General features: G+C 55.7%; 10 protein-coding genes across 10 annotated transcripts; 4 read left to right on the top strand and 6 right to left on the bottom strand.

Annotated features, from left to right (window-relative positions):
* Window positions 1-2,200: 2,200 nt before the first annotated feature.
* On the top strand, window positions 2,201-4,785 carry BGZ61DRAFT_490932 (LIM-domain binding protein-domain-containing protein; the record flags this gene model as incomplete). Its single annotated transcript, XM_046250379.1, has 6 exons — window positions 2,201-2,504; window positions 2,572-2,774; window positions 2,834-3,508; window positions 3,565-3,864; window positions 3,923-4,240; window positions 4,294-4,785. The coding sequence occupies 6 exons, from the start codon at window positions 2,201-2,203 to the stop codon at window positions 4,783-4,785; spliced, it is 2,292 nt and encodes a 763-aa protein (XP_046110083.1).
* A 1,244-nt stretch (window positions 4,786-6,029) lies between these two features.
* Window positions 6,030-6,710, bottom strand: BGZ61DRAFT_528489 (uncharacterized protein; the record flags this gene model as incomplete). Its single annotated transcript, XM_046253263.1, has 1 exon — window positions 6,030-6,710. One exon carries the CDS (start codon window positions 6,708-6,710, stop codon window positions 6,030-6,032), a length of 681 nt encoding a protein of 226 aa, XP_046110082.1.
* A 395-nt stretch (window positions 6,711-7,105) lies between these two features.
* On the bottom strand, window positions 7,106-7,958 carry BGZ61DRAFT_585067 (uncharacterized protein; the record flags this gene model as incomplete). The annotated part of the gene is made up of 1 exon (XM_046256388.1): window positions 7,106-7,958. One exon carries the CDS (start codon window positions 7,956-7,958, stop codon window positions 7,296-7,298), a length of 663 nt encoding a protein of 220 aa, XP_046110081.1. The 3' UTR covers window positions 7,106-7,295.
* A 2,038-nt stretch (window positions 7,959-9,996) lies between these two features.
* BGZ61DRAFT_585066 (uncharacterized protein) lies at window positions 9,997-11,753 on the top strand (the record flags this gene model as incomplete). Its single annotated transcript, XM_046256387.1, has 5 exons — window positions 9,997-10,507; window positions 10,589-10,611; window positions 10,678-11,042; window positions 11,101-11,141; window positions 11,192-11,753. Exons 1-5 carry the CDS (start codon window positions 10,248-10,250, stop codon window positions 11,751-11,753), a joined length of 1,251 nt encoding a protein of 416 aa, XP_046110080.1. The 5' UTR covers window positions 9,997-10,247.
* Window positions 11,754-13,155: 1,402 nt separating this feature from the next.
* BGZ61DRAFT_490929 (6-phosphofructo-2-kinase-domain-containing protein) lies at window positions 13,156-14,733 on the bottom strand (the record flags this gene model as incomplete). The annotated part of the gene is made up of 4 exons (XM_046250378.1): window positions 13,156-13,674; window positions 13,729-13,842; window positions 13,897-14,486; window positions 14,628-14,733. The coding sequence occupies 4 exons, from the start codon at window positions 14,731-14,733 to the stop codon at window positions 13,156-13,158; spliced, it is 1,329 nt and encodes a 442-aa protein (XP_046110079.1).
* A 103-nt stretch (window positions 14,734-14,836) lies between these two features.
* On the top strand, window positions 14,837-15,805 carry BGZ61DRAFT_561028 (uncharacterized protein; the record flags this gene model as incomplete). The annotated part of the gene is made up of 1 exon (XM_046255803.1): window positions 14,837-15,805. The coding sequence occupies one exon, from the start codon at window positions 14,837-14,839 to the stop codon at window positions 15,440-15,442; it is 606 nt and encodes a 201-aa protein (XP_046110078.1). The 3' UTR covers window positions 15,443-15,805.
* A 1,042-nt stretch (window positions 15,806-16,847) lies between these two features.
* Window positions 16,848-17,219, bottom strand: BGZ61DRAFT_473891 (uncharacterized protein; the record flags this gene model as incomplete). The annotated part of the gene is made up of 1 exon (XM_046248516.1): window positions 16,848-17,219. The coding sequence occupies one exon, from the start codon at window positions 17,217-17,219 to the stop codon at window positions 16,848-16,850; it is 372 nt and encodes a 123-aa protein (XP_046110077.1).
* A 392-nt stretch (window positions 17,220-17,611) lies between these two features.
* BGZ61DRAFT_561026 (aspartic peptidase domain-containing protein) lies at window positions 17,612-19,460 on the bottom strand (the record flags this gene model as incomplete). The annotated part of the gene is made up of 3 exons (XM_046255802.1): window positions 17,612-18,309; window positions 18,360-18,507; window positions 18,573-19,460. The coding sequence occupies 3 exons, from the start codon at window positions 19,458-19,460 to the stop codon at window positions 18,002-18,004; spliced, it is 1,344 nt and encodes a 447-aa protein (XP_046110076.1). The 3' UTR covers window positions 17,612-18,001.
* Window positions 19,461-20,676: 1,216 nt separating this feature from the next.
* On the bottom strand, window positions 20,677-21,434 carry BGZ61DRAFT_514546 (uncharacterized protein; the record flags this gene model as incomplete). The annotated part of the gene is made up of 3 exons (XM_046252213.1): window positions 21,162-21,434; window positions 20,872-20,990; window positions 20,677-20,813 (listed from the first exon to the last, which is right to left on the bottom strand). Exons 1-3 carry the CDS (start codon window positions 21,416-21,418, stop codon window positions 20,677-20,679), a joined length of 513 nt encoding a protein of 170 aa, XP_046110075.1. The 5' UTR covers window positions 21,419-21,434.
* A 602-nt stretch (window positions 21,435-22,036) lies between these two features.
* BGZ61DRAFT_490927 (uncharacterized protein) lies at window positions 22,037-23,446 on the top strand (the record flags this gene model as incomplete). Its single annotated transcript, XM_046250377.1, has 1 exon — window positions 22,037-23,446. The coding sequence occupies one exon, from the start codon at window positions 22,037-22,039 to the stop codon at window positions 23,444-23,446; it is 1,410 nt and encodes a 469-aa protein (XP_046110074.1).
* Between the last annotated feature and the right edge of the window lie 107 nt (window positions 23,447-23,553).

The raw sequence follows: 23,553 nt of genomic DNA, 5'->3' as shown, positions 1-23,553 counted from the left end.
TGTGGCGATATCACGTGCTTGTCGACCCACGGTTACGGCACTAGCGGCGGACGCCAGCAGACTAGTGCCGTACCGCGATAGATGCATGGCAAATGTCTAGGTACCCGCCCCAGCAGCCAGGGAGGAGTACCCGCGAGCCATGGTGCTAGATGCGGGTTTGCCTGTGCGGAAAACGGCATTTGGAAGGGGCATGGCGCCAGGGGTGCGGATCATGATGGTTCTACGAGTTTTTGTTTGCATTTTTACACTTGCCAATCACGTGTCTGCTTGTGTGTGTATGATTGTGTCTGTTTGTTTCTACTTTGTGCGTTTCAATCAACGAGGCACTGACATGCCACGCAAAGTCGATTGCGCCCCCCGATTGGGGCATTGGGGGAAGGCGTGCGGACTTTGGGATTGAATTTGATCGGTTTGGGGGATAATTAGAAAGCGCCCGCGCCGCGGCCCCGGGTTGGGAATCAATCATCGCGTGCCGGGGCACAATGAGATTGGACAGGATGTAGGCGCCCCGGTTTAGAGATATGGAAAACAGGGTCCCCAGCCACCGGATTTAGGGTGACAAAATAAAGTGACACATGGGGACGCTTTGTCAGTGAAAGTCTGTTGCGCTTATTTAAGCTCCCGGGGTTTCCAGAAGTCAGATTAACTACGGATAGGTGCATGGAATCCACTTTAAGCGGGTCGCGCGGTCCGCCCTGTATCAGAGTTGAGAGCCACGTCCTGCTGGTTAGGCTCTGGCTTTGAGGGCCGTCCACCCACTCACCTCACCCACTTGTCCACTCTCGAGTCGACTCGACCACTCAACTTGCCGGCCTTCTATCCATGACTCCGCCCACTCACGCCTGAGGCCCACGACCCACGACGGACGCAAGCAAGAGCGAGTAAGTGCGAGCGAGAGCGATCCCCCCGACTCGGGTCCCTCAGATTGCTCCGATTGTCTGCCCAGATTGTCTCCCGTAGTCTCCTTGTCAGTCGGTTCGGTCTCGTCCGGCCTTCACAGCGCGAGCGCAGGGCTGGCCACTACCGACTGTACCTACTGTCCCTGCTCCGTACCGACTCGTCCTCCCTTTCTCTGCTCCCATCCCATCGGATCGGGGGAGTCTCCCAGCGCCTCCCGAAGCAGAAGCACCGGCCATCGGCGTCTGTCTCCCGCGTGTATCTATCTCGCTGCCCTCCTCAGTTCTTTGTCCCCTTTCCCATCTTCCACGTTCCCTCCCCTACCTACCAACCAACTATACTGAACCCAACCGACTCTTGGGCCTCCCCACCACCTCTCGAGTCTCCCCTCCGGGCGCCTTTTGCTTCCTCTGCTGTTGGGTCGCCTACCGCCTGCTCCCGCCTGCTCACTGCCTGGGCCGTCCCGTCCCTGTCGCTGTCGCTGTCGCATCGCTGTGCAGTACAAAAGCCCGGCAAGCGCGCGGGAAATTTCCCACAGCGGCCCCCAGCAGCCCCCAGCAGCCCCCAGCAGCACAGTCCAATCCTGTCGGTCCTATCCTGTCAGCCAGCGGATCATCCTCCGGTGACATCGCACCCACGCCCACCGAGCGAGAGTACGCCTACGCCCTGTCGCCCACTCCCGCACACACGCCTCCGCCGTCGTCTCCTGGCGCCTTTCCGACAATCCGCCTTTCCACCACCACCATCAGCTATCAATCCGCAATCCACAATCCGCATTGCTCGAGGCCGTCGTCTTCGCTCGCTCGCCGCCGCCCTCGCTCTGCCGTGCTGGCTGGCTTCCTCCTGGCGGACCTCGTGACGGGCCACTCGCCCCATCGTCACCTCATTCGCCCAGCGCCCTCTCCTCGCCTTCGGCCTTCTTTGTGCCCATCGCGAACCACACCATTCACCCGACTCGCCTCCCCCTCGCCGATGCCTCGCCGTCACTCGTCCGTGTAATCGCCTGTCCTCGTGATAGATCTACTCGATTCTCCGCGTTTCTTTCCTGCTCTCCGCGACCTCTGCTCGCCTGGTCCGACCGTTATCGCATTGGGCCGCCCCAACCCCATCCTGTCTCGTCGCGACACGCGAAAAGGATAGACCACCTCGATCACGACCACAACTACACCCAACCACCGGTCGGGATCTGCGCCTGCCCCATCCTCGGGTCATCGCCATTGTCTGACGCATGCGCCTGCGATAGTGTTCAAACGCGCTCGTCGATATCCACTTGGTGGATAGTCGGCCACGAAATATAGACATGATGGCAACCAGTATGGGTCCAAACTTTTCGGGGCATCCCGCCGGCATGGGACACCCAGGCGTCACCGGGCATCCCATGGCCCCCGGCATGCCTCATAACCCGGGCCAGCAGGGCGCTCCTGCTGGCGGTATGCCGCATCAGTTCGGCGGTCCCATGGCAGTGTCCGCTCCTGGAGGACAAGTAAACCCTGCCCTCATGGGCGGCATGCCGCCGGGTGCGAACCCAAATGCTCATGCTTTGCAGCACCTGAATCCCGCTCAGCAGCAAATGTTCCAGCAGCAGCAACAACAATTGCAGCAGCAGTGTAAGTCTCCGTCGCGCCCACGGGCCTCGTTTCACAATACCGCGTGCTAACTGCATCTTCTCTCCAGTCAACAGCCCACAGGCGATGGCCGCAATGCGGCAACAACAGCAGCTGCTCCAACAGCAACACGCGAGGCAGGCTTTGATGGCTCAACACGCTTTCCAGCAAGCCAACATGCAGGGCGTCAATGGCATGCCCATGGGTATGCAGTTGAATCAGCTCAACCCTCAGCAGCTTCATCAACTAAGGCAGTCCGGTAGACTCGGGCCTGTAAGTTTGACTCTACATGCACGTCTGTCAATTGACCTTCGCTAACTGATATACCAAAGGCACAGCATCCCCAAGCACAAGCCATCATGGCCCAGCAGCTCGCTCTCCAGCAGCAGCAGCAGCAGGTCCAGCAGCAGCAACAGGCTCAACAGCAACAGGTCCAGCAGCAGCAGCAGCAGCAGCAACAACAGGCCCTTCATTCCCAGCAGATGCAAGGTGGTCCCAACCCAGGACAGCCCATGCCGATGACGGCTCAGAACATGGCGAGTATGCAGCAGCAGCAGAACCAGCTGGCCGCGTCCCTCCAGAACCAGATGGCAAATCAGCAGGGCCAACAACAAGGACAGCCTCAAGGACCTCAGCCACAGCAACCTGGTCAGCAGCCTCAGCACACGCCGCAGCCGTCTCAGGCTGGTACTCCAGCGCCCACCGGACCCCAGACGCCAGCTCAAACACCTGCCGCGACCCCTGTTCAGTCGAACCAAATGCCTACTAGCCAGAACCAACCTCAGGGTCCCCAAACTCCAGCTCAACCTCAGCCTCAACCCCAGCCGCAGCAACAGCCGCAGCCTCAGGCCCAAAATCAACCCCAAAATCAACCTCAAATGGCGGCAGCGGCGGCGCAGCAAATAGCGCTGACAAATTCATTGATGCAGCAACAGCGGAGAGAGGGCATGAAGGGACAGTGCCTGCTGAAGCTGATGCAGTTCGCTGAGCATTTGAGCGGCTTCCCAGTAGGTCGACTTCCCGCAGCACCCAACGCAACAACTACTAACAAATGGCTGCACAGGGACCCAGGACGCGAGACGATCTCTCGTACTGGACAAACTTCGTCATCCGATTCTTCTCCCCGAACGGCGTTTTCCGACACTCGCTACACATTACCGACGCCGATGACACAACTGACAAGCAATACGAAATCCCCTACCCCGCTATTGCCCGATACTTCCACACGCACTTTGGCGGAGGTGTCAAGAACATGCAGTTGATTATGGACAAGGGAACCACGGATCGGCCATTACCTGGTGACTGTCATTGCATCGAAAACTCCAAAGCCAGCCTTGTCTACTGGTTCGAGACCGGGTCGCACGTAGGTTTTACACTCTTGATGCACATGTGCGAGATGAAAATGCTCACCGGTTCTACAGTTGGTTTCGAGTGGTACCCTTCGAGCGCAATTCGATGCCGAGCAGAAGATTGAGCTTTTCGAATTCCTCACCACCGGACATGAAGAGTACATCTCTCGGAGACAGGTCATTGAAGCCGCGAAGCCGGCTCACATGTGGATGAAGGAATGGCACAAGACCAACTCGCAGGATGGCAAGCAGTCGCCCGAGATGTCCAAGAAGGGCAAGGGCCGACAGATGAAGTCACCGCAAACAGCCCCCCCTGAAGTGCTGGTCGATCTCCCAGATTCGGCTGTCAACAGCAAGGGTGTTACGGAGGGTGTATTTCAGTTTCTCGAGGTAGGAAACTATCCATAGAGGCACACAGAGTAGTGCTAATAGTCACGATACAGATCGTCGAAGTCATGGGACAGATGAATCCTTTATTCGGATTCTACCACTCCAACTCTGGCCTCGGTCCCTATGCGGCCCTGGAGCAATATGTTACGACTCACATCAACGGAGCCCCCCAGGTCATGAACGGCCAGCCGATGCAGCCCCAAGGCCCTAGGACCCCGAGTTTTGGACAATTTCCCATGGGTGCGAGCCCTGCAGCGGCTCACATGACCCTTCCCGGGTCTCCTCACATGGGCAGCCCTGCGCAGGGCCACATGCAAGCACCCGGGATGCAGATGCAACAAAGCCAGCAGGGAACGGGCTCCAGCGGGCCTAGCGCCAACACTTCACCAGCCTCGAACAAGCGAAGACGTCCTTCAGGAGTCAAGGCGGAGGACGACGGATCAGGAGCACCGACGCCCGGAGGCACCGGCCAGGTCAACGGGATGCCTCGAGCCAAGCCGCCAACACCGCGAATGCCAAAGCGAGTCAAGGGCAACCCTGCGTGAAAAAAAAGGCATGTCACAGGCTCGCTTCACTGAGTGAGCGACCCGGTTTATGCCCCTTTTATGTTATCCATCATGTTGCATGGCGGCGTCTCTTGCTTGCACGGTTTTGTTGGGGTTGGTTCTTGGAAAATGGTACGGAGCGGGGGAAGAACGGAGCGCATTTGTACTGGATGTTTTGCAGGCCGGCACGTCACAGACACCCACCAGCCCTGGCAAAGTCTTATTGAAGGGTGGTCTGTACGCATGGACATACAGCTTGGTCACGGCGCGCAACTGATGGGATACATCGACGGTCGGTGGAGTTGCAGGTCTTGCGAGGCGTTGTGGGGTTCACTCCGAGTTTCACGATGAGTTGTGAAGATGCGTGAGTGGACTGGAATCGATACCGTTGCATGTTGCAATGATCGACAATGCCGGCCGCAGCCCGAGACCGCGAGAGCCGCATGGCAATCGCCAAAGAAGGAATGGAGTGTGTGGGGAGTGAAGTTAATTTGGGTAACGGATAGACAGTTACTCGTGTACGACTACCATGGCTCACGGCTCAGGTTGGCGTCGAAGCCTTGACATTGTTTTTGGTATGGTTTGTTTTTCTACCTGTTTCGGAGGATGCGCAAGTGTTTATGGGGGAGATTAGAGGTCGCTTGGGAGGAGGTAGTTGGGATATGGCATTTGTGTAGCAAGGCCGTCAAGGGCATCTGCGAGAAGCAGAAGCAGCGGAGGAGAGAAGGAGAAGGAGATGGAATGTGTGATTGGGTGGTTGCGTGGTTGCGAGCTGTCTTGGGGGCGTGGATATCAAGGACGTTGCAGATTATACCTAGGTTCGTTTTATATGTTGTGATGCTTGAAGCAGGGAGGGGTTTACATGGTTGGGAGGGCGTGGGATATGCATCGGTAGTTATTCGTTTAACAACTATTTCAAGGATACCATCCACGGCCAACTCAGATGTGTCTCTGCCAATCCTGCCAGTCCCTTGCGCTAAGATGCAATCCGATGTGATCCGATGTCAATGAACATGATGCAATTCCAATCAACAATCAATGTCGAGTCCGTGAATACAAGTCCGTGAAGCAACCTTTTCGAGTGTCATGTCCTCGGCCTCCTTGAAACTTGACCTTGATAGCTAATCCCTGTCGTCCTGTTGATCTGCTGTCGATCATCCCGTCAATTGATGAAGCGTTCCCCGCAAACGTCCCCGGAGTTTGGTTTGTTGGTGTTGACTTTGGTGGAAACCTTTCGGAACGCTTCATCCGCTCCCGCCAAACAGCCACGAAAAGCCCGTATTCTTGGGCGCAACGGTTTCCCCGCGGATGGCGAGGTAGCACTTGAGGGCCCCGTCGGAAGCAGCCATCATCTCTCGCAGCAGAAACCACTCGAGCTCGGAGCGGCCTAAGAGATCCGTCTTGGTGATGGGGTTGCGGTAGTGCCAGTCGTCATCGTCAGGACCCAGCGGTAAGATGGTGCCGCGGAACGTCCAATATAGCGTGACTGAGATGAGCTTGGGGCGGCGGAGAGACAACGCAGTGCGACGGCGGGAGGACGTCTTCTCGCTTTCGAGGGATGAGCCGGTGTTCGTGCCGTGTAGGGGCGAGGGCGGCATGGGGATGCGAGTGCGCAAGATGGTGAGAAGTTGAGCCTTTGTCGTATCGAGGGGGATGCGCAGGGGCGTCTGAGGCAGATCCCAGGGGTGGGTTAGAGAACTGTCGTTTGCGGCATCGTAGATGACGAGATCGAACTCGAGATGCGAGCTGGTGCCGGAGTTGGGCAGCGGCGTGAGTGGCGAAGGGGACGAGTGGGTGGCCGCGAGAGGGTGAAGGTGATGCGGCGATGCTCTGGGAGTTGGAGTTGGCGACGCGCGGACAACGGGTGTGAAGGGCTTAGACTTGGGCGGCTCGAAGGGCTCTTGGGCGGTGATGCAGAGATCCATGGTTGCTGCTGTTGAAGCTTTCCGGGGGTTAAAAATGTGTGAATATATCGAGGATGGCGTGAGGAGAGAGGCGGAGTGAAACGGATGGAGACTTGGAACTTGGGCACGAGGATGTGACCCGGTGTGGATCGACGATAGTGTCACCGCGTAGATATGCAGTGAAGAGGCTCAGATGAGGAGATTAACATGTTGACGCAGAGTTGCGCCTTTTCTGTGTCGAGGTCGGCGGCTCTTCAGTTGCGTTTCACTTTCCGATCAGCTGTTGGCGGCGTTGGCATCGCAGCTTTCTGGGTGTGATTGGTGATGCTGTTGGAGCAATGAGGAAGAGAAGTCGTTTGAGTCGACTAATGGGAGTTGAGAGAAGGTGGTTTCGGTAGATAGTTTCATTAGGTGTTGGGTGGTGCAGATGTATTTATTGAACGGGCTCAGAGACTGCCCGGGTGTTGTGATTGACTGTTCTCAACGCCAGCAGGTTCCGTGTTGCATCTCGGCCATTTAACGACTCTTCGACTAGAGGCTCTTGGTTCTAAGCGTTGTTCTCCTCTAAATCCGGTATTGACAGATGGTAGAGAGTTGCTCTAACTCCTACTCGTCACTACCACTACCACTAACACTATCACGATCACCGCTTTCTGCCTCGTTTTCTGCCTCGTTTCGTTGCCTCTCAATCTCTGCCCGGGTATTCACATTCACCACCAAAACGGCCCCATACTGCCTCCCCCGAATGCCCTCCATCACTGCGTTGAGCTCTCTCGCCGGCAGTCTATCTCGCAACTCCACCGTCCGCACCACATGGTCCGCCGGCGGAGCAGCCGTGGCTCCGGCCAACACTACCGGCGTTGATACATCCCTGGTGAGGTATAGGCGCGCCTGGCGTAAAGACACCCGGTTCCCGAGGCCGTGCTGTGTCGCCAGGATTGACAGGTTGCTGCGGAGGGTGTCGCGGCTGGGCGGCGAGTCATAGGCGGCGTCGACGGATATGCTGAACGGGCCTCGGGCGTGGCCGGGGCGATGGGTGCCGTGGAAGACTATTTTGATTTTAATTTGAGAAAGGGGGGAGTATGGGACGTGGAAGAATGTGGTCGGCGGTTGGTAGTATTGGAAGGTAACTGCAGGGTAAGTAACAAGAGGGTAGTAGACGGGAGTCGTGAGGATTGGTGTTGGTATGGTAACAACTGGAGTTGTTGCGACCAGAGGAATAACCCTGGGCTGAAGCCTAAACACGGGGGGTTGGAATAGGAACTGCATGCTCACGAGAATGACAGTTGACGATGCTATCAGGAAAGTTGAAGAAATTCCTCAGTGGCTAGTTCAACGGGTTCTTATTGTCGAAGCGATTTCAAAATATAAATGTACAGGGTAGGTCGTGATGCAGTGTCGTTTAGCCTCTACACTCTATTCACTCTGCCACTGTATCATAGCATTCGGCGATGAGACGCCCTCAACGAAGCCAACAATGAATCAAACCGATCGTCTGGATAATAGCCTTACACTGAGATTCTGGGGTTGATATCGGCTGCTTGGTGCTCGCGTCCGTCGGGTCGCAGTGACGCATGGAGCGGCACAACTGGAAGCAAAATAGCCTGGATTTTCAACACCTTTGAACGGCAAACAAAATAAACCACAGCAGGTAGACTGCAAGCCAAATTGCGATCACCAATGTGCAGCCAATGGTCCTACGGGGGAAAGGAATAAGCAAGGTGATGACACGAGCTTTTGTTTTTTGCAACAGGTGGTTGCATCCTGGGGGACTTTTGCACAAGGCGAACCGGATCCACGACTTTTTTGGGATTGGTAATTACATCGTCAGGATACAGCAGATCTGATGCATCATGGGATTGCCGGACCGCGCGTATTGTTTTGTCCCCCTGTGATTAAGTTAGGCCCCCAAAACAGAGCCCCGGGAGTGGGATATTGACTGTGATTGCCAGCGTCATGATCGGCAGTGTGTGGGAAAAGCTTGTATTGTAGGTACAAACATTGTCAAACATTGGTGGCCGGGACGTTTGAGTTGAGACGAACGCAGAGCCCTTGACCAGCCAGTCAAACGCCGAGCTTTTCGTGCATACACTGCCCATCTTTAATCTGTCAGTGAGAAGATGTATTTCCGGGCGGTTTGCCTAGAGGCCGCCATCTTCAAAAACCCGGCACAGGTGACACCTGATCGACGGGCTGCTTGCTATTGGCGTCATCGCACCTCGACAGCCTCCTCTGCCGCGTTAGCAGAGCGCTAGCCGCCTGTCTCGCCTTGCCCGTTCCAGGCGATGCGGAGCTCGACAAGGATGCCGCTGTTTGGGCGGTTTCTGGCGGTTATTGGGATTTGGATTGCCTTGTGGGCGTTGTCGTGTTTGATTGTATCTTCTACGTTGAGGATATTTGCACTTACACAAAGGTCATCATCCCCCCCGTCATATCAGATTATTCACTGCATCATCCTTCCTACGGTGTCGCTTCCAGCGGGAATAGCCTCACACTGGGTCCTCGTTTCTTTTCTTTTCTTTTTCTCCTCCTCGACCCAAAAACTTGTCACCCTCCCTCCGACTCCGAGATAAAAGCGGTGACACACTCAAAACACCACAGAAAAAAAAAAAAAAAACGGCCACCGCCATCCAGATCGACCGTCTAGCATGACGCCACGTCCCCCTCCAAGTTCTCTCGGCCGGCACTAGTATTAGTCCCCCAATTCTGCTTCTCGCCAAGACGCCACACAACTCTGGCGGTAGGGCAGCTGAACGGCAGATTCGGAAGTATCCGTACTCATCCTCATGCAGATTTAAGTATTGGGCTGCATGTACTGTACTCTACACGTCGGCCGACTGATGGTCCGCTCTCCTGGTCATCCGCTCTTCTCCTCATCCGCTCTTTTGCTCTTCTGCTCATCCACTCCCTACTTCATCTCTTTCTTCCTCCACCCTCTTTCGCCTCTCGCCTCTCGCCTCTCACCTCTCGCCTCTCACCTCCTTGCTTTAAGAGCCACCTTAGCCGCCCCCGCTCACCACCAACCCTCCCGTGTCTATTTCTAACCGCAAACCAAACCAGAGTGATAGGCGAATAATGCCAATGAGAGTGACAGCCGGGGATACCCAGAGTGACTGCACCCCGAAAAAGCAGCGCGAGGAAAAACCACCAAATACGTAGTATATGATGCCGGGAACCACCAATCCCCAGACCGTAGGTGGCACATAATTGCCTAACCGACTGTACATGTCAGGTCTGGCGTACACATCGACTACGTAGTTGGCAATTGTAATAAGGTAGCTAGCTCAATAAGTGACTGGCCAGGCCGCCCAACCTAGCCAATCCATACAACCCGTCCAACCCATTCAGCCCATCCAGCCCATCCAGCCCTCACTTGTCGCTCTCCCTCGCTCCATCCCTCGCCTTCTCATCTCATACAGAAAAAGAAACAATAAATACTCACCTACCAATGCCTACCCAACGCTAATAAGGGCGTCCACACCCCCACATCCGTCCCATCACCAACATCCTCTCTCCCTCACCATCTCCTCTCAAGCTTCCGCTCTCCGCCATGATACCATGCCGGGTACGCTCATCCCGCCGTGGTATGTTTCCCACCAGCCCTCGTGCGACGACCTGGTCGTCGTGAGCGTCGTCTGGGGCCTGTCCCTGGGCCTCAGCATCTTTGGCTTCATCCGCGCCGCCAACCAAACCTTTCACCAATGGAAGCGCGCTCGCAGGGTCACGGCCTACATGGTCTTCATCTGGCTGGAGCTGGTCGCGAGCACCATAATCGGGGGGATCGGATGGGGGCATGTGTATGGGAGTATTCCTGCTAGGTGAGTCGGATGGATCTTTTGATGTCTAATATCCATATGCCCCCAATTGCACTTACCATGGGCTAACACCAGCTTGAACAGCTTCGAGCTATTCTTCTTCATCAGTGCGCAACCTGAGAATACCCTCCCCTCCCTCTCTCCCTCTCTCCCTCTCTAACAACTACAACAAGTCATCCTCTGGATGTTCCAAATCCACTGCATCATGCAAATCATCATCAACCGCATCGCCCTCCTCGCCGTTTCTCCCTCCACCGTTCGCCGCCTCCGCTGGGGCATCTTTTTCACGCTGCTCATTATAAACATCTCGGTCGGCGTCGTCTGGATCCCGGCCCGCCTGCAAATCAGCCCAAAATGGATACACGTCAACGACATATACGACCGTCTTGAGAAGGCCGTCTTCGCTGTCATTGACGTCTGCCTCAACCTCTACTTTGTCCACCTTGTCCGCTCTTCGCTCATTGAATACGGCCTGACCAAGTACATCTTACTGTACCGGTTCAACCTAGCCATGGTTGCCGTGTCTCTTACCATGGATGTGAGTTGACGGCTGTGGAGCAAATGGGTCGTCGGTCTCGGCTGACTCTTGGATATAGATCCTCATCATTGCAACAATGTCCCTGAACAATACCTTTTTGTGCGCCCAACCCTCAGTCGCATTCAACTCCATCTACTAACAACCCCCAGATACGTCATCTTCCACCCGCTCGCATACCTTGTCAAGCTTCACATCGAACTCTCCATGGCCGACCTCATTGCCAAGATCGTCAAAGCCGCCGGGCCCGACCTCGCCTGCGCCTGCGTCTGCCACCAGAACAACGTCCGTCCCTTCGCCCATCACCTGTCCGTGAACTCGCACAACAGCGCACCAGCCGAACTCGGCGGCGTTGTCATCGCGCCAGACCGCATGCGCCGCTCCTGGCCCAACTGGTCAGCGCCCTTGCGGATTATCCGCCGTGGCGGCGACGACGAGGCGCAAAGGGCGTCAGCCAGCAGGGATAGCATGGGACTGCGGATGTTTCCTCGGACAGAGCAGGTCCGTGGACGGGCGCACAGTTTTGCGTCTCAGCCGCAGCGCAAAGATTCAGGACTTGGCGTGTCCAGCCTGGCGAGTTCAATGGGCCATTCAAGCACCTCCAAGAGCACCACCTCCAAGAGCACCACCTCCAAGAGCACCACCTCCAAGAGCACCACCTCCAAGAGCACCACCTCCAAGAGCACCACCTCCAAGAGCATCACCGACCACTAGGATTGACGGCGATCGAGCCCACAACTTCACACCATCGAGGAGCAGTTGACACGCTGAACTACGGTCAGGGCTGTCACGAGCACCATCACCGCCACTCACGATAATAGTCGACGGGTTGGCGCAAGCCTTCCCCAGACCGGTTTAAACTGCCGATTCCACTGCGCCGCGGGTAGTCACGGGACGAAGCCCCCCTCAGATGGGGGCGGGGGATAATGATGGATGGATTGCATAAAAACCCACACAAACTGGAGCAATTCAAGTGCAAATCAGACTCGGCCAAGAGACGATTGCAGAGCACGAATGCTGCTTGTATTTTCGTGCCTCATCTTCGCATGCACCCCAGACACCCAGAGTCCCAGACACCCAGACACTTCATCTGCGCGGTGACTTCTTCAACCCCCGGCACTCGGCCCCACACGCCTCGGCTCCCCCCGGAGTCTCTCGCGTCCCCGCAATCTCCACCGACGCCGCAACCCACAGGGGACCCAAGGTTGATCCCGTCGGGGGTCTTGCCCATGTCATCTTCTGACGTGCATTCACATAATTATGCCTGATATAATTACCTGTCCATGATTCGAACCGACCCGTAAGTTGCCGTTCCTTCAAATCATCTTATCAACACAGACTGAATCTCTCTTTGCCAGGTCTCCTCGACTCACCTCCCCCGTCAATACGGCTCGTGACCGGTTGGTTCCAGACTACGGACAGACTTTGAGTCGACAGAGCGAGCATTGGTCGGACCGAAATCTGTCATCATTATGGGATGGGACCGAGGGTACCATCGCTCTGACTAGACAGCTCCAGCGCCATCCGTCACTTCACATTGGATATGCCATCAGCGACGCTTCTTCAGTCTCTCTTGGATACCCCACTCCCGCCAACATGCCATAGCACCATGTGCTCGCTCGACTGTAAGTATGCCACAGTTGAGTGCATGTTTTTGTCATATCATTTAGTAGCTAGAATCATATCCATCCTCCCAAGGTTGAAAGAAGAATAAAAAAACACACAAGAAAGACAGCTATGCATTTGCACAGAGCCGTCCCAATCCCCGAACCTCATCCCCATCATACCTGCCATGATGGCCATCAGTTACCCGAGCCACTACTGATTGCCCATGACTGAAATAGAAGCACAAGGCTTGCTCGCCTCTTGGATTTCCTCATGACCCCAGGAATAAACCCCAATTTTTCGGTCTTCATTTCATTTGGCCCAGCTTTGTCATTGCCCATTCCCTTGCTCATACCTTTACTCGTTTCGTTCGTAATCTTGTCATTTTCCATGACCCATTCTCTGCGCCGAAGATTTGCGTGCCGTGCCCGATCGAAGTGATCCCTTATGTACTGGGTGCTTATGTGGCCGAGTGCTTCATATCCTCATCCCTCGCTTTTCCCGATTCGACTTACAGTCCCTCGGGAACCGGGTTCTCATGTTTGGCGGTGCTGCCTTTGCCTCTCCAGGTGCTGACGGCGGGGATGTTGGCCTCGTAACGCACCTCCTCCGTGCCATAGGCGCCAGGGGTTAACTTGATGAGCGTATGCAGAGGGACATTCATCCAGGGGCTCTTGGTCTGGTCCTTCTTCATGAAGTAGGCATATACACATCGCAAGACCGCCTGGTGAGTAACAATCAGAATGTCCTCGCTGCGTTCCAGCTCCATGATGATGGGCTCGAGACGAATTACGACGTCGCGATATGACTCTCCGCCGCGGTAGCGGTAGTTGTACTTGTCCTCGTCGCGGGCGGCGAAGTCGTCGGGGTACCGGTCCTTGATTTCCTGATACGTGAGGCCGTCGCAGACACCGGAGTCAAGCTCATCGAGTGCCTTCCACTGGAGCTGGTTGTAGTGTTCCGGAAGGAAACGAGCAGTCGCAATGGTTCTTCGCAAGGTCGAGGTCCAGACCGTTAGGGGGCGGTCGTCCTGAGAAGCGTGTCAGTATTTTTGGCAGAAGAAATTCATCGAGGTCAAACATACGCCAACAGATTTGCGGACCAGCTCGGGGAGTTTTCGAGCATATTGCTCTCCTCGGGGGGAGAGGAGAGTATCACCGCCGATTCTTCCGTCTAGGTTGTACAAAGACTCGCCGTGCTGTTGTGTGGTCAATAAACATGTCTAGGGCTGAACGCGGGGAGGATGTCTTACCCTCGATAGCCAAACCGACCGGGGGCGGATGTGCAAATTCATGAGGTAGTAGACAACGCGACTCTGGAGGTAGTCTCGGATGCGACTAATGATGACTTGCTTGCCTACATCCATGATCTTAAGGTACGTCAAGTGAGACTCATCGCCATCGGCGTCGATGGTACAGTACACCTTTTCGTAGTTGCGAATGCGGTTACGGAAGTCGAGGGCGGCCTTCTCAGGATCCTGGCCCTTGTAATCGGGGCTGGTAGTCTTGACGTCGCGAATGTTGGCCATAATGAGCTCTTCATCGTCACACTTGCTTTCGACAAAGAGAACCTCGACACCGTTGGCATTGCAAGTTTCGAGGACCCATTTCCGGCGTTCTTGAGTCGAGTTGGTAGCATCGAGGATACCGACGACGCCGCCGGTGCGGAACCAGGCGAGCATGTCAGCGACAGCAGCTTCGGCGGCGGCGCGGCGCTTGCGCTCGCCTTCAGGGTTGTTGGTGTCGAAGAAGTCAGCCGTGGGTTGAGGGGCATCGTTGCGCCGGTAGTTTCCGACATTGAACGTCTGGGCCGGGATAGAAAGCCATTGCAGATAGCGTTGCGCTGCACACGAGCAAAGCAATCAGCCAAAGAACCTAAATGCGACAAGCGCAGTACGACTCGACAGATCCGGGCCAAGGGGAATACGGAATGGTAACGGCGCGGGACCAGATGGAGCATATAATGGAGAGGAGCAGCACGTACCTCGCTGTGCTATGTAACTCTTGCCTCTGGCGGGAAGTCCTACCATGACGACACAGATCTTGGTGTCCTCGACCTGGACACCGACTCCATTAGTTCGGGACGGCATATCGGCGGTGTTGGATGCTATTGAGCGGCTGCGAGATCAAGAGCAAGATTGGAATTGTGGAAGATACAGGTGCTCCAATACTGCAAAGACATGAATCGGAAAGATGGGCCGCGGTCACTGGTCAATGGCTGGAAGTAGCAGCTATGATGGAGCCAGGTCGCGTGAGCCTCGGGCAGCTTTGCCACGGGGTGAGGAGAAGGAGCGAGCTGAGGTTACAGCAGCGAACAGCCAAGGTTATCGGAGAACTGTGGGGTGGCTCGGGACGAGTGTTTGTGTGGATAGGAGCGTTTGGTGTGTGCGACGACACCTCCTTCCTTGGGCCGATGATGCGGCAATCGATCGAGTTGGTCAATCAATCGAACGAGCGAGCAAGCAATCAGTCACTGGCGCGGAAGATGTAGAGCCACGGCGCGTTTGCAGCGGTTGGGAGCTGTTGTGGGGTTTGGTGGATGTGGCCGTTGTGGAGGCTCGATTCGTCAAGCAAGCCGCTGCTGCTGCACTGCAACAGGATGTGGAAAGGTTTGTGAGGCGCGGGAAAGCAGAGGCGAGGCGGAAGAGGCGATCACGGCGTGCGGGATGCAAGGCCGGGGAAAAGGAAACCGACGCAGGAGGAGCTGCTGGTGGTGGAGAGAAAAGGCGGGGACGGGTTGGAGTAGCGGATGGATGGGCGAGAAGGCGTGTACAGTATAAAACGAGGAGTGAGAGGTAGGAAAGGGAGAAAGAGAGAAAGAAAGAGAGGGAGAGCGAGGAGGAAGAGGAGGAGCAGAGACTGAAAGCGAGAGTCTGCGAGGCGGTGATTGGGCCCAAGGCGTCAGTCCGTCCCGAGAGAGAAAGAGAGAGCTCGAGCCGAATGTGCACCCGACGAGCAGCAGAGCAGAAATCAAAAGCACAAAAAGCACCCGACCCAACAGTTGACGAGAGCGACGTGCGCCTTGCATCGTCTTGTCCAGAGTCGCGGCTCCATCTGATTCATGACGATGGAAAAGGATGGATGACCACCCCAGGCCAATCCCAGCCCACCAAAGCCCGCCAGAGCCCGCCAAAGCTCGGGACAGCGCTCCACTGTAGCGGTGCAACCCCCGCTCTGGGTGCCCCGGCCTGTCTTAGAGGCCACTCGAGGCCCCGGGTGCCTTGAAAAGCTTGGGGGTCCAGGTGGACAACGGGATCCATCAGCTCCATCAGCTCCCTCTGCCCGCCCATTTTGGCCATGTCCACTGATCAATGTCCACTGAATGTGTCCTGGAATGCGCTGCATCTTCCCCGGGGCCTCCAAGAGCGCCTCTCTAGCGCCTCTCCAGCGCCCCCTCGACGCCCCTCATCTCCAGCACCCCCGGCGCACCACCCCGAGCCCCTCATTCTCATCGGGGATGCCTTCCAGCTCATCCCCGGCACAGAACACAATCTGCCCTGCATTCTCGATTTCTGCCCTCCACTTTATTTTTCTCTGCCGAGGGTGGGGCTTGAGCCATCGTCCACACTGCCCAGCCCTGTGTGCGTTTGGCAGCAGCTGTCAGCTGCCTCCGAATCCTCCCGGTCTGGGCCTTAACATTGGATATCAGGCATTGTAAGACTGCGTTCCAGTTCCCAGCTTGCCAGCTTCAGATATCGCCGTGAGGGCCGGATATCCATCCGAGCGCAAGGGTGGCTCTATCCCGGGTCCGGACCACGGCGGTGACCCCAGCCACGAGAAGCACAGCACAGGCCGGTCCCGTGTTCTGTCCATTTCCCGGTTCTCATCCATAGGCCATGGGCGAGTCAGAGTCAGTCTATGTCGGTCTCAAGGGCTGCAGGAATGGCCACCGAGAACCCGTCCACGAGACTTTTTGCCCCTCCGGCTCTGTCCGAGTTGGCACCACTCCCGCCTCCGTCGTGTCATCTTTCCTTCCATCCGTCCATACTCCCTTGACGGCATCTTGTTTTGTCTTCGGGGGTGGTCCGGGGTGTCGTGACATTGTCCATCATGGTCAATCTCGTCACCGTGGCTGCCCATGCTCTGCTCGACCGATACGTGCATCGAGCCGGGAACGCGAATGGTCCATCTGACTTTTGGTCTGCAAGGGTCTCCCTCGATAGGTCCAGGCGGCTGCAAGGTCAAGGGAGCTATTCCCTGGCGATCATGTTGCTCGTGCTCTCTCCCTCCCCGGGCTCCCCTCTCGGTCGAATCTTGTGTCGGTGACCGAGCCAGCGAGGGGCAACTTTGCCCACCCGGCACCAGGGACGTGGGTCCTGGCCACCCACGTCCGCTCGATCCCAACGTCCGCACACCGCCTTGCGGCAACACGAAGCCACTTCGGTGGACTCGGCGGCGGATGAATCCACGAACAATAGCCGACTTCGCCCGCTTGAGCGAATCGTCTGGCCAAGAAAACGTCGGAGAATTTCTTGTTTTGACAGCGGGAAATGGTTCTCACCTTGCTGAAGCTCCAAGTGTTACCGCGGACCCTAGTCGTCACCGGCGACGACGGCCCTGCTGCGACGCCTCTCATTCCGAAACTCAACGTATCTGTATCTGGCGGCTAATTGGTGCGGCTTGTTTTACGGTCGTGGCGCTGGGATAAACCGGCCGATGGCAGATGCAGTCGTTTGGCAAGCAATTCAGGTGGAGGAACAACCGTGGTTGTGTCCTTCTCGATAATTTTTTTGTTGAGCGTGGAGAAACGTGAAGATGTGATGAATGAGATCCTCGTAGGCAAGCCTGGCAAGAGAGATCGAGAGGACCTGTTATCGCGATAAGATTGTCTGAATGCCTCGTAGTACTTACCTACCTTATGACAGCCAATCTGCTTGCACATTCTTCCTACCTAGTACAGCAACGTGCACATGTTAAACCGATAAGCTATCGTACCTTCCTAGCCAATTTGCGTCCTGAGGTACCTATTTCTTTATCTAGGTTCTTTACTTCACATTGCCTTGCCAGGTAACTTACACACCTCTCAATCTCATTTGACATCGCGAGACCACCGCATCGGATGCTTCTTGCGTCAAACCACCAACCAAAGCGTTACCAATCACGCCTCCCCTAATGACTATTTCCCCTCTCCCCTCCGCCTCGCTTCCCCCAAATCTGCTCACCTGTTCGACCCCGGGTTCCCCGAGAACTCACGACACCTTTAATCACCCGGTGAAGGCGACAACCATTAATCTCCTTCTTGTTCAGTCTATGGCTCCGGTGTTACAATAGGCCCGCAGCAATCCCAACCTCTCACCGTGTTCCTAGAATCATACCACGGTGATGCGCAGACTATGAAGCCGGTGAGATGTCGTATACTCAATCCCTTGAATAGAAGCGCATCTCTGCTGCGCCGATATCGAAGACCGCCAGAACGTTCTGGAGGAATACGTCACCTAGGATGTACGGCCCGGGCCCTCCACTTGATATACCACAGGCACACAGCCCCGTCTGCGGATCAACCAGGTCCTGGTATATCAAATCGGCCCGGTTGATCCAAAACTCGACCCCGGAAATGATGACGGCGAACGGCGGTGCGATCGCGTCGCAAGGAACAAAGTATGCTCCCCATTGATAGATGTATGTGGCACGAGGCTCGAAGGAGTGCGCGATTGCCTCGGCTAGAGCTGTCCCAATAATCAGAATCACGAAGGGAAGAGCCATGTATGGTATTTACCAGGAGGGAGATGCATCATAGTGGTTCCCGTGTCCACGATGTAAGGATACTTGGTTGTGTCTGTTGTAAGCCCCCACACCACACCATCCGGGATGATGGTATAGAAGGAATATTTCCAGGCCGTTTCCTCCTGATTAATCAAGTTCGCCTAAAGCCTCGTCAGCCTCCGCAACTGAAATGTGCCTGACATCAAGCCATTGAACAGCGACTTACAATGATAAGATCTGTCACCGCTTTGGACTTGCGATTCCACAACATGGGAGGTACTCCGCCCCAGGTCAGGATTCCGTCACTCGAATTCCTCATAATGGCCACACTAAAGACGGGGTCAATCGTGCCTTGGGCTATTGCCCTTGTCAGAAACGGCGTGTAAGGAATCGCGAGCCAAGTCTCTTCCTCGCCCACTTGACCATAATAGGCACTCGTGATGGATGGGTAGGCGAGGCCAAGAATCCCGACGGTGACGTTGTTACCGTGCCAGTAGGTCTTGTTGGCGAGTCCAACCTGCTGCTCAGACACGAACAGGCCACCGCACGAAATGTCTGACCGCCCCATGGGGCCAGAGACCTCCTCGCCCGATCCGTATGATAGATAGAAGTGCACTCCTTCGATTTCTCCGTGTCCAAAGTCTTTGATTTGCGGCTCGCCGAAGGCACACGCTGATTGTGTGTGTTTATTTCCCAAGCTGTCCACGCAACCGAATCCAGACTGAACTACCCACGTATCGGAGCTTCCTGTATCAAGTAGAAGCCACACTGGGTCATCATCCCACCCGCATCGGAGGGCATACTGCGTTGAGAAATCGCCCACAGTGGAAACGTTTTGAGTCCTGCGTGGGTATGGGAGACCCGAACGTTCAAGGGCGGAAATTCCCGCGCGTCCTTGGACCTTGGACTTTCCCTTGAGGTTTTCGAGGCGGGAGTAACGCAGACTGACACGATCAGGCGTAGGATCGGAGATTGCCTTGGCTCGCTGGAAGGTGACGCCGTTCATTGGCATTGACAAGTCCCATTCTGCGTCGCTTGATCCAGTGCTGGGAAGTCCTGCTAAAGCCGAGCAGACAAGGACAAAGACAAAGGTAAGAGAATTTTTGAGATTCATAGCGGTAAGATTGTAGAAAATCGCGGCTCATCAATCGAGTTTAGAGGTGGGGGAGAATTTTGGGTAGTCTTCGACACCGACAACTTTCGATACAAAGGGAGAGAGAAACTGCAAGAGAGCCGGAATCGGAGAAGGTAAGAAAACTAGAAGCAAGAATTTCGACCCTCCTTGATGGGCTGGCGTGCCATGCCTGTGCTCCTCGGGAGACAGTATCACATGGACTATGTCAAGAGACGGAGAAGGATGGTGGTCTATGACGAGCCCCTCCGATTTGTACAAACATGAGCGGTGACGGGTATCTAAGGGATATACAGAGCATCGGGACACGAACCTTGACTCTTGGCCCGTTTGGTTTGCGTGCCTGTGGACCCGGACGAGACAAGAATGATCTCATGGGCTTCATCACAACTGCCCTCCAACAAGGACGTCGTACAGGTATTTGACAAGCAGCTAACGAGTTCGACATCTCATTTGAAAGGCATGGGTCGAGATATGTTGACGAGTGACTCTTCTCTCACAATCTTTCATCAGGTGTGATGAGTAGCTGAAGGTCCCAAAAGCTCACGTGCCGGAGCCTCAGCGACAAACTACTCTGAAATGGCCTATAGAACTCCCCCAAAGTTTGTTTTCGTTTGTGTTGGAGGCTCGGCTGTTTGATGCTACAACGGCCTTTTGCCGCGTCTGAGCCGGGTTCTGAGTCGCCTCGGCTTCTAAGCTGTACCTATGCTGTGCTTCAGCGGCCGCTCACGATACCATGTCACGAGCGAGGCAAAGCACAAACCCGCTGACAGAAGTTTCTGTCTTGGCTACAATTCCTATCCAGGAGGGGACAAGCCGTACCGTCATCAGGTTGCGGCTAAAAGATAGCAGGTCACCTAATGAATGGTTTGAAACCAGCAGGTCGAGATGACATATCGTTTGGTAATCGTGAGGGCACTCGGCTACCTGCACCTTCTAGCTAACTGTAGTGGTGCTCGACTGTTTCTTACGGTTACATTCGTCAATCTCCATTACGTTGTGTTACGCTGCAGCCGTCAGACGGTGCCTCCCAGCCGCAGATTTTGCCCCTGGATTCGGCAAGATGCGGCCCCCAAACCAAAGAGGTGTCGTCTTTCGGCAAGCAGCTTTACTTATTGTGGATTAATGTGACGAGTCCTCTGGCCGGCTGATGTCGAAATGGTACTTTGGAAAGCTGGCATGCCCCCACATGGTATTCTCAATCGCGGTTTTTGGCCTCCAACGCAAAATTGATGAAAAACACAGTATCTGGAGACACATAAAAGGTTATGCGCAAAATCTGCATATGGAAGCATCCGCCTGATTGCTGAGACGACAAATATTCCTCATCAAACGCTGCACAGGTGTAAGTATACTAGTGTCGCCTCCCCAACCGGTCAGTGAGATATCTCACAGGCGTACTCAGCGAAGGGTAGAATCAGCAACACCAACGTCCTAGTTTCCCAGCCACGGAACTGGATACATCCGCCCGTCGCTTCATCCGAGTGCGTCCACGTGCAAGGCGTCACGGGCCTTTGTTGAAGCTCAGCAATGGCAAACATTGGCCGGGGACACCGCGCTGGATGGGGTTGCTCTCCTCTGGCCATGAGCGCCTGGATCAACTTGGTCTAGCGAGCTTATCTCTGTTCCTGCGCATGTGGGACGCTCTTGTGCGTATGGCTACGACCAAATCTGACAGCTTACATTGGGGGTGGTGGCCAAGTTGCAACGTAGCCACTGCTAGACGCTTGGTGAATCAAGCGCTGACGCGCACTTATGAAGCTGTCATCCTTGGCCGATTTGAGTTGGTGGCGATGCACGTCGCTTATTAACAGGAAATCTAACTTATCCGAGAATCCCTCGCATCGGAGTCGGTCTAGAGCAGCGACGGTCATCAATATTGTCCAGTTTCGAGACGGCGCGCGGTAGCTTAACTCGCCCGAATGCTGACCAGACGACATCAAGCTACTTTAGCCCGGGGCGAAGCAGACCAAAGATAGAGCCGCCTAGTCGATCCTCGCTGTCTTATTTCGTACCTGGTATCCACGTTTAACCCCGTCTTCCGGGTCCTAGATGCCGGACAACGCATCGCGATGGGAGACGGAGACGCCTTGAGCGAATCGACACCGATGCGGCGGCTAGTAAGATGACGCTCCGCTTGATTGATTTATGCAACCTGTCTTCATTGGATGTCAGCGGTTGCTGGGTGCAATTTGGCCTCGACAGAGATCCCGCCTAAGGGGCGAGACGATGCCAAAATCTCGCGTCAGATTCAGGTAGATGGGTTCGGTAAGCAGACATCCGAGTTGAGCCCCATGGACCCAGCCGGTATCACGACGACGGTGATGTAGATGGGTCAGAAGCAATCGAGGTTAACTTCGAGTTGGAAAGGGTATAAAGAATAGACAGAGGCTCTCCCCGTTCCCATCTTGAATCCTTCTATCAACATCATCCCCAACCATCCTCCTCCCTAGCGACTCGTGAGCGTTAGTTGTTACTGTTGTTTCAGTCTTTAATTGCTTTTCAATCTTCCCCCTTGTTCCTGTTGTCTCAAACCTACCAAAACCACCACCTACAAGATGACGACCTCTTCCAACACCGTGACCAGCCTGGCCAACAACATCGAGAAGACCACCATGATCGACTCCAGCTCAGCCAAGAAGCCGCTCCTCCTCTTCGCGGCCTCGCCCGCTGACGGCCACACGATTCCACCTTCGAGGATCGCGGGCGAGATGGTCAAGCGCGGCTACGAGGTCACATTTATCGGCGGTGAGCAGTTCGAGAGCATGCTCAAGGGCATTGGCGTCGACTTCGTGCCCATTCCGTCAATGTTCACTCAAGAGATGATTGAGGAGCGCGACGCCATCCCAGCAGGTATCCCCCGGCTCCTGTACGACATGAAGCACATCTTCGTCGGCAAGACTGCCGAGCGGTGGCAGATTCTCAAGGAGGTCCTTGAGCGACTGCGCGTCGAGAAGCCGGGCCGCGAGATCATCATCCTGAATGAGACTGCCTTCATGGGCACGAACCCACTCGTCCTCGGCGCCCCGCTACCAAAGGGCTTCACCACCCGACCCAAAGTCATCAGCCTACACGCTATACCGTACATTGCCACGAGCATTGACGTCGGTCCTTTTGGCCCCGGCCTGCCCCCGGATGCGACTGAGTCTGGCCGCGCACGCAACCAGCTCCTCAACCAGATGATGGTGGCCGGCCCCTTTGCTGAGATCATCGCAGAGCAGGACCAGATCCTGAAGGACCTCGGCGCGACAAAGGTGCTCGCGCCTGAGGTGCCTTTCCATCACTGGATGGTCATGCACGACACAACCCTGCAGCTCTGCCCGCCCAGCCTCGAATATCCGCGATCCGACATGCCCTCAAACATCAAGTTCGCCGGGTGCCCAACACCCCGCCCCATTGCGGCCGACTTCAAATACCCCGAGTGGTGGGAGGACGTTACCCGCGGCGATCGCAAGGTCGTGACGGTGACGCAGGGAACCGTAGCCAACGACTACTCCGACCTGCTGATCCCCACGATCAAGGCCCTCGCCGGCCACGACGACCTCGTTGTCGTAGCCATTCTGGGCCACCGCGGCGTCAGCCTCCCCAAGGACATCACCATCCCGGCCAACACCCGCGTCATCGACTACCTCCCGTATGACGCCGTGCTACCCCACTCGTCCGTCTTCGTCATGAACGCCGGCTACGGCGGATTCTTGCACGGCATCACCAACGGCGTGCCGATGGTGCTGGGGGGTGAGAGCGAGGACAAGCCGGAAATTGCGATGCGCGGCGCGTGGAGCGGCGTGGCGGTAAACTTGCGGACGGGACGGCCGAGCCCCGCCGCCGTGCGGGCCGGTGTGGAGCGGGTCCTTGGCGACGAGAGCTTCAAGACCCGGGTTGAGGAGATTCGGCGGGAGAATGCGGCGATTAGCGTCTTTGACGTGGCGGAGAGGGAAATTCTAGCGCTTACCGAACTGGAGGGTTGAGCCTACTTCTGACTCCCGGTCGAATAGATGAGCGATGGTTCGTTTTGGTGGGATATTTTTAGAAGCGCAGATGCCACATAGAATGCGATAATGACCTCTTGCCCTTT

The sequence above is a fragment of the Ilyonectria robusta genome (assembly GCF_021365365.1).
Source record: "Ilyonectria robusta strain PMI_751 chromosome Unknown BGZ61scaffold_3, whole genome shotgun sequence".
NCBI lineage: Eukaryota > Fungi > Ascomycota > Sordariomycetes > Hypocreales > Nectriaceae > Ilyonectria > Ilyonectria robusta.
This window is presented reverse-complemented; position numbering and strand designations above follow the sequence as displayed.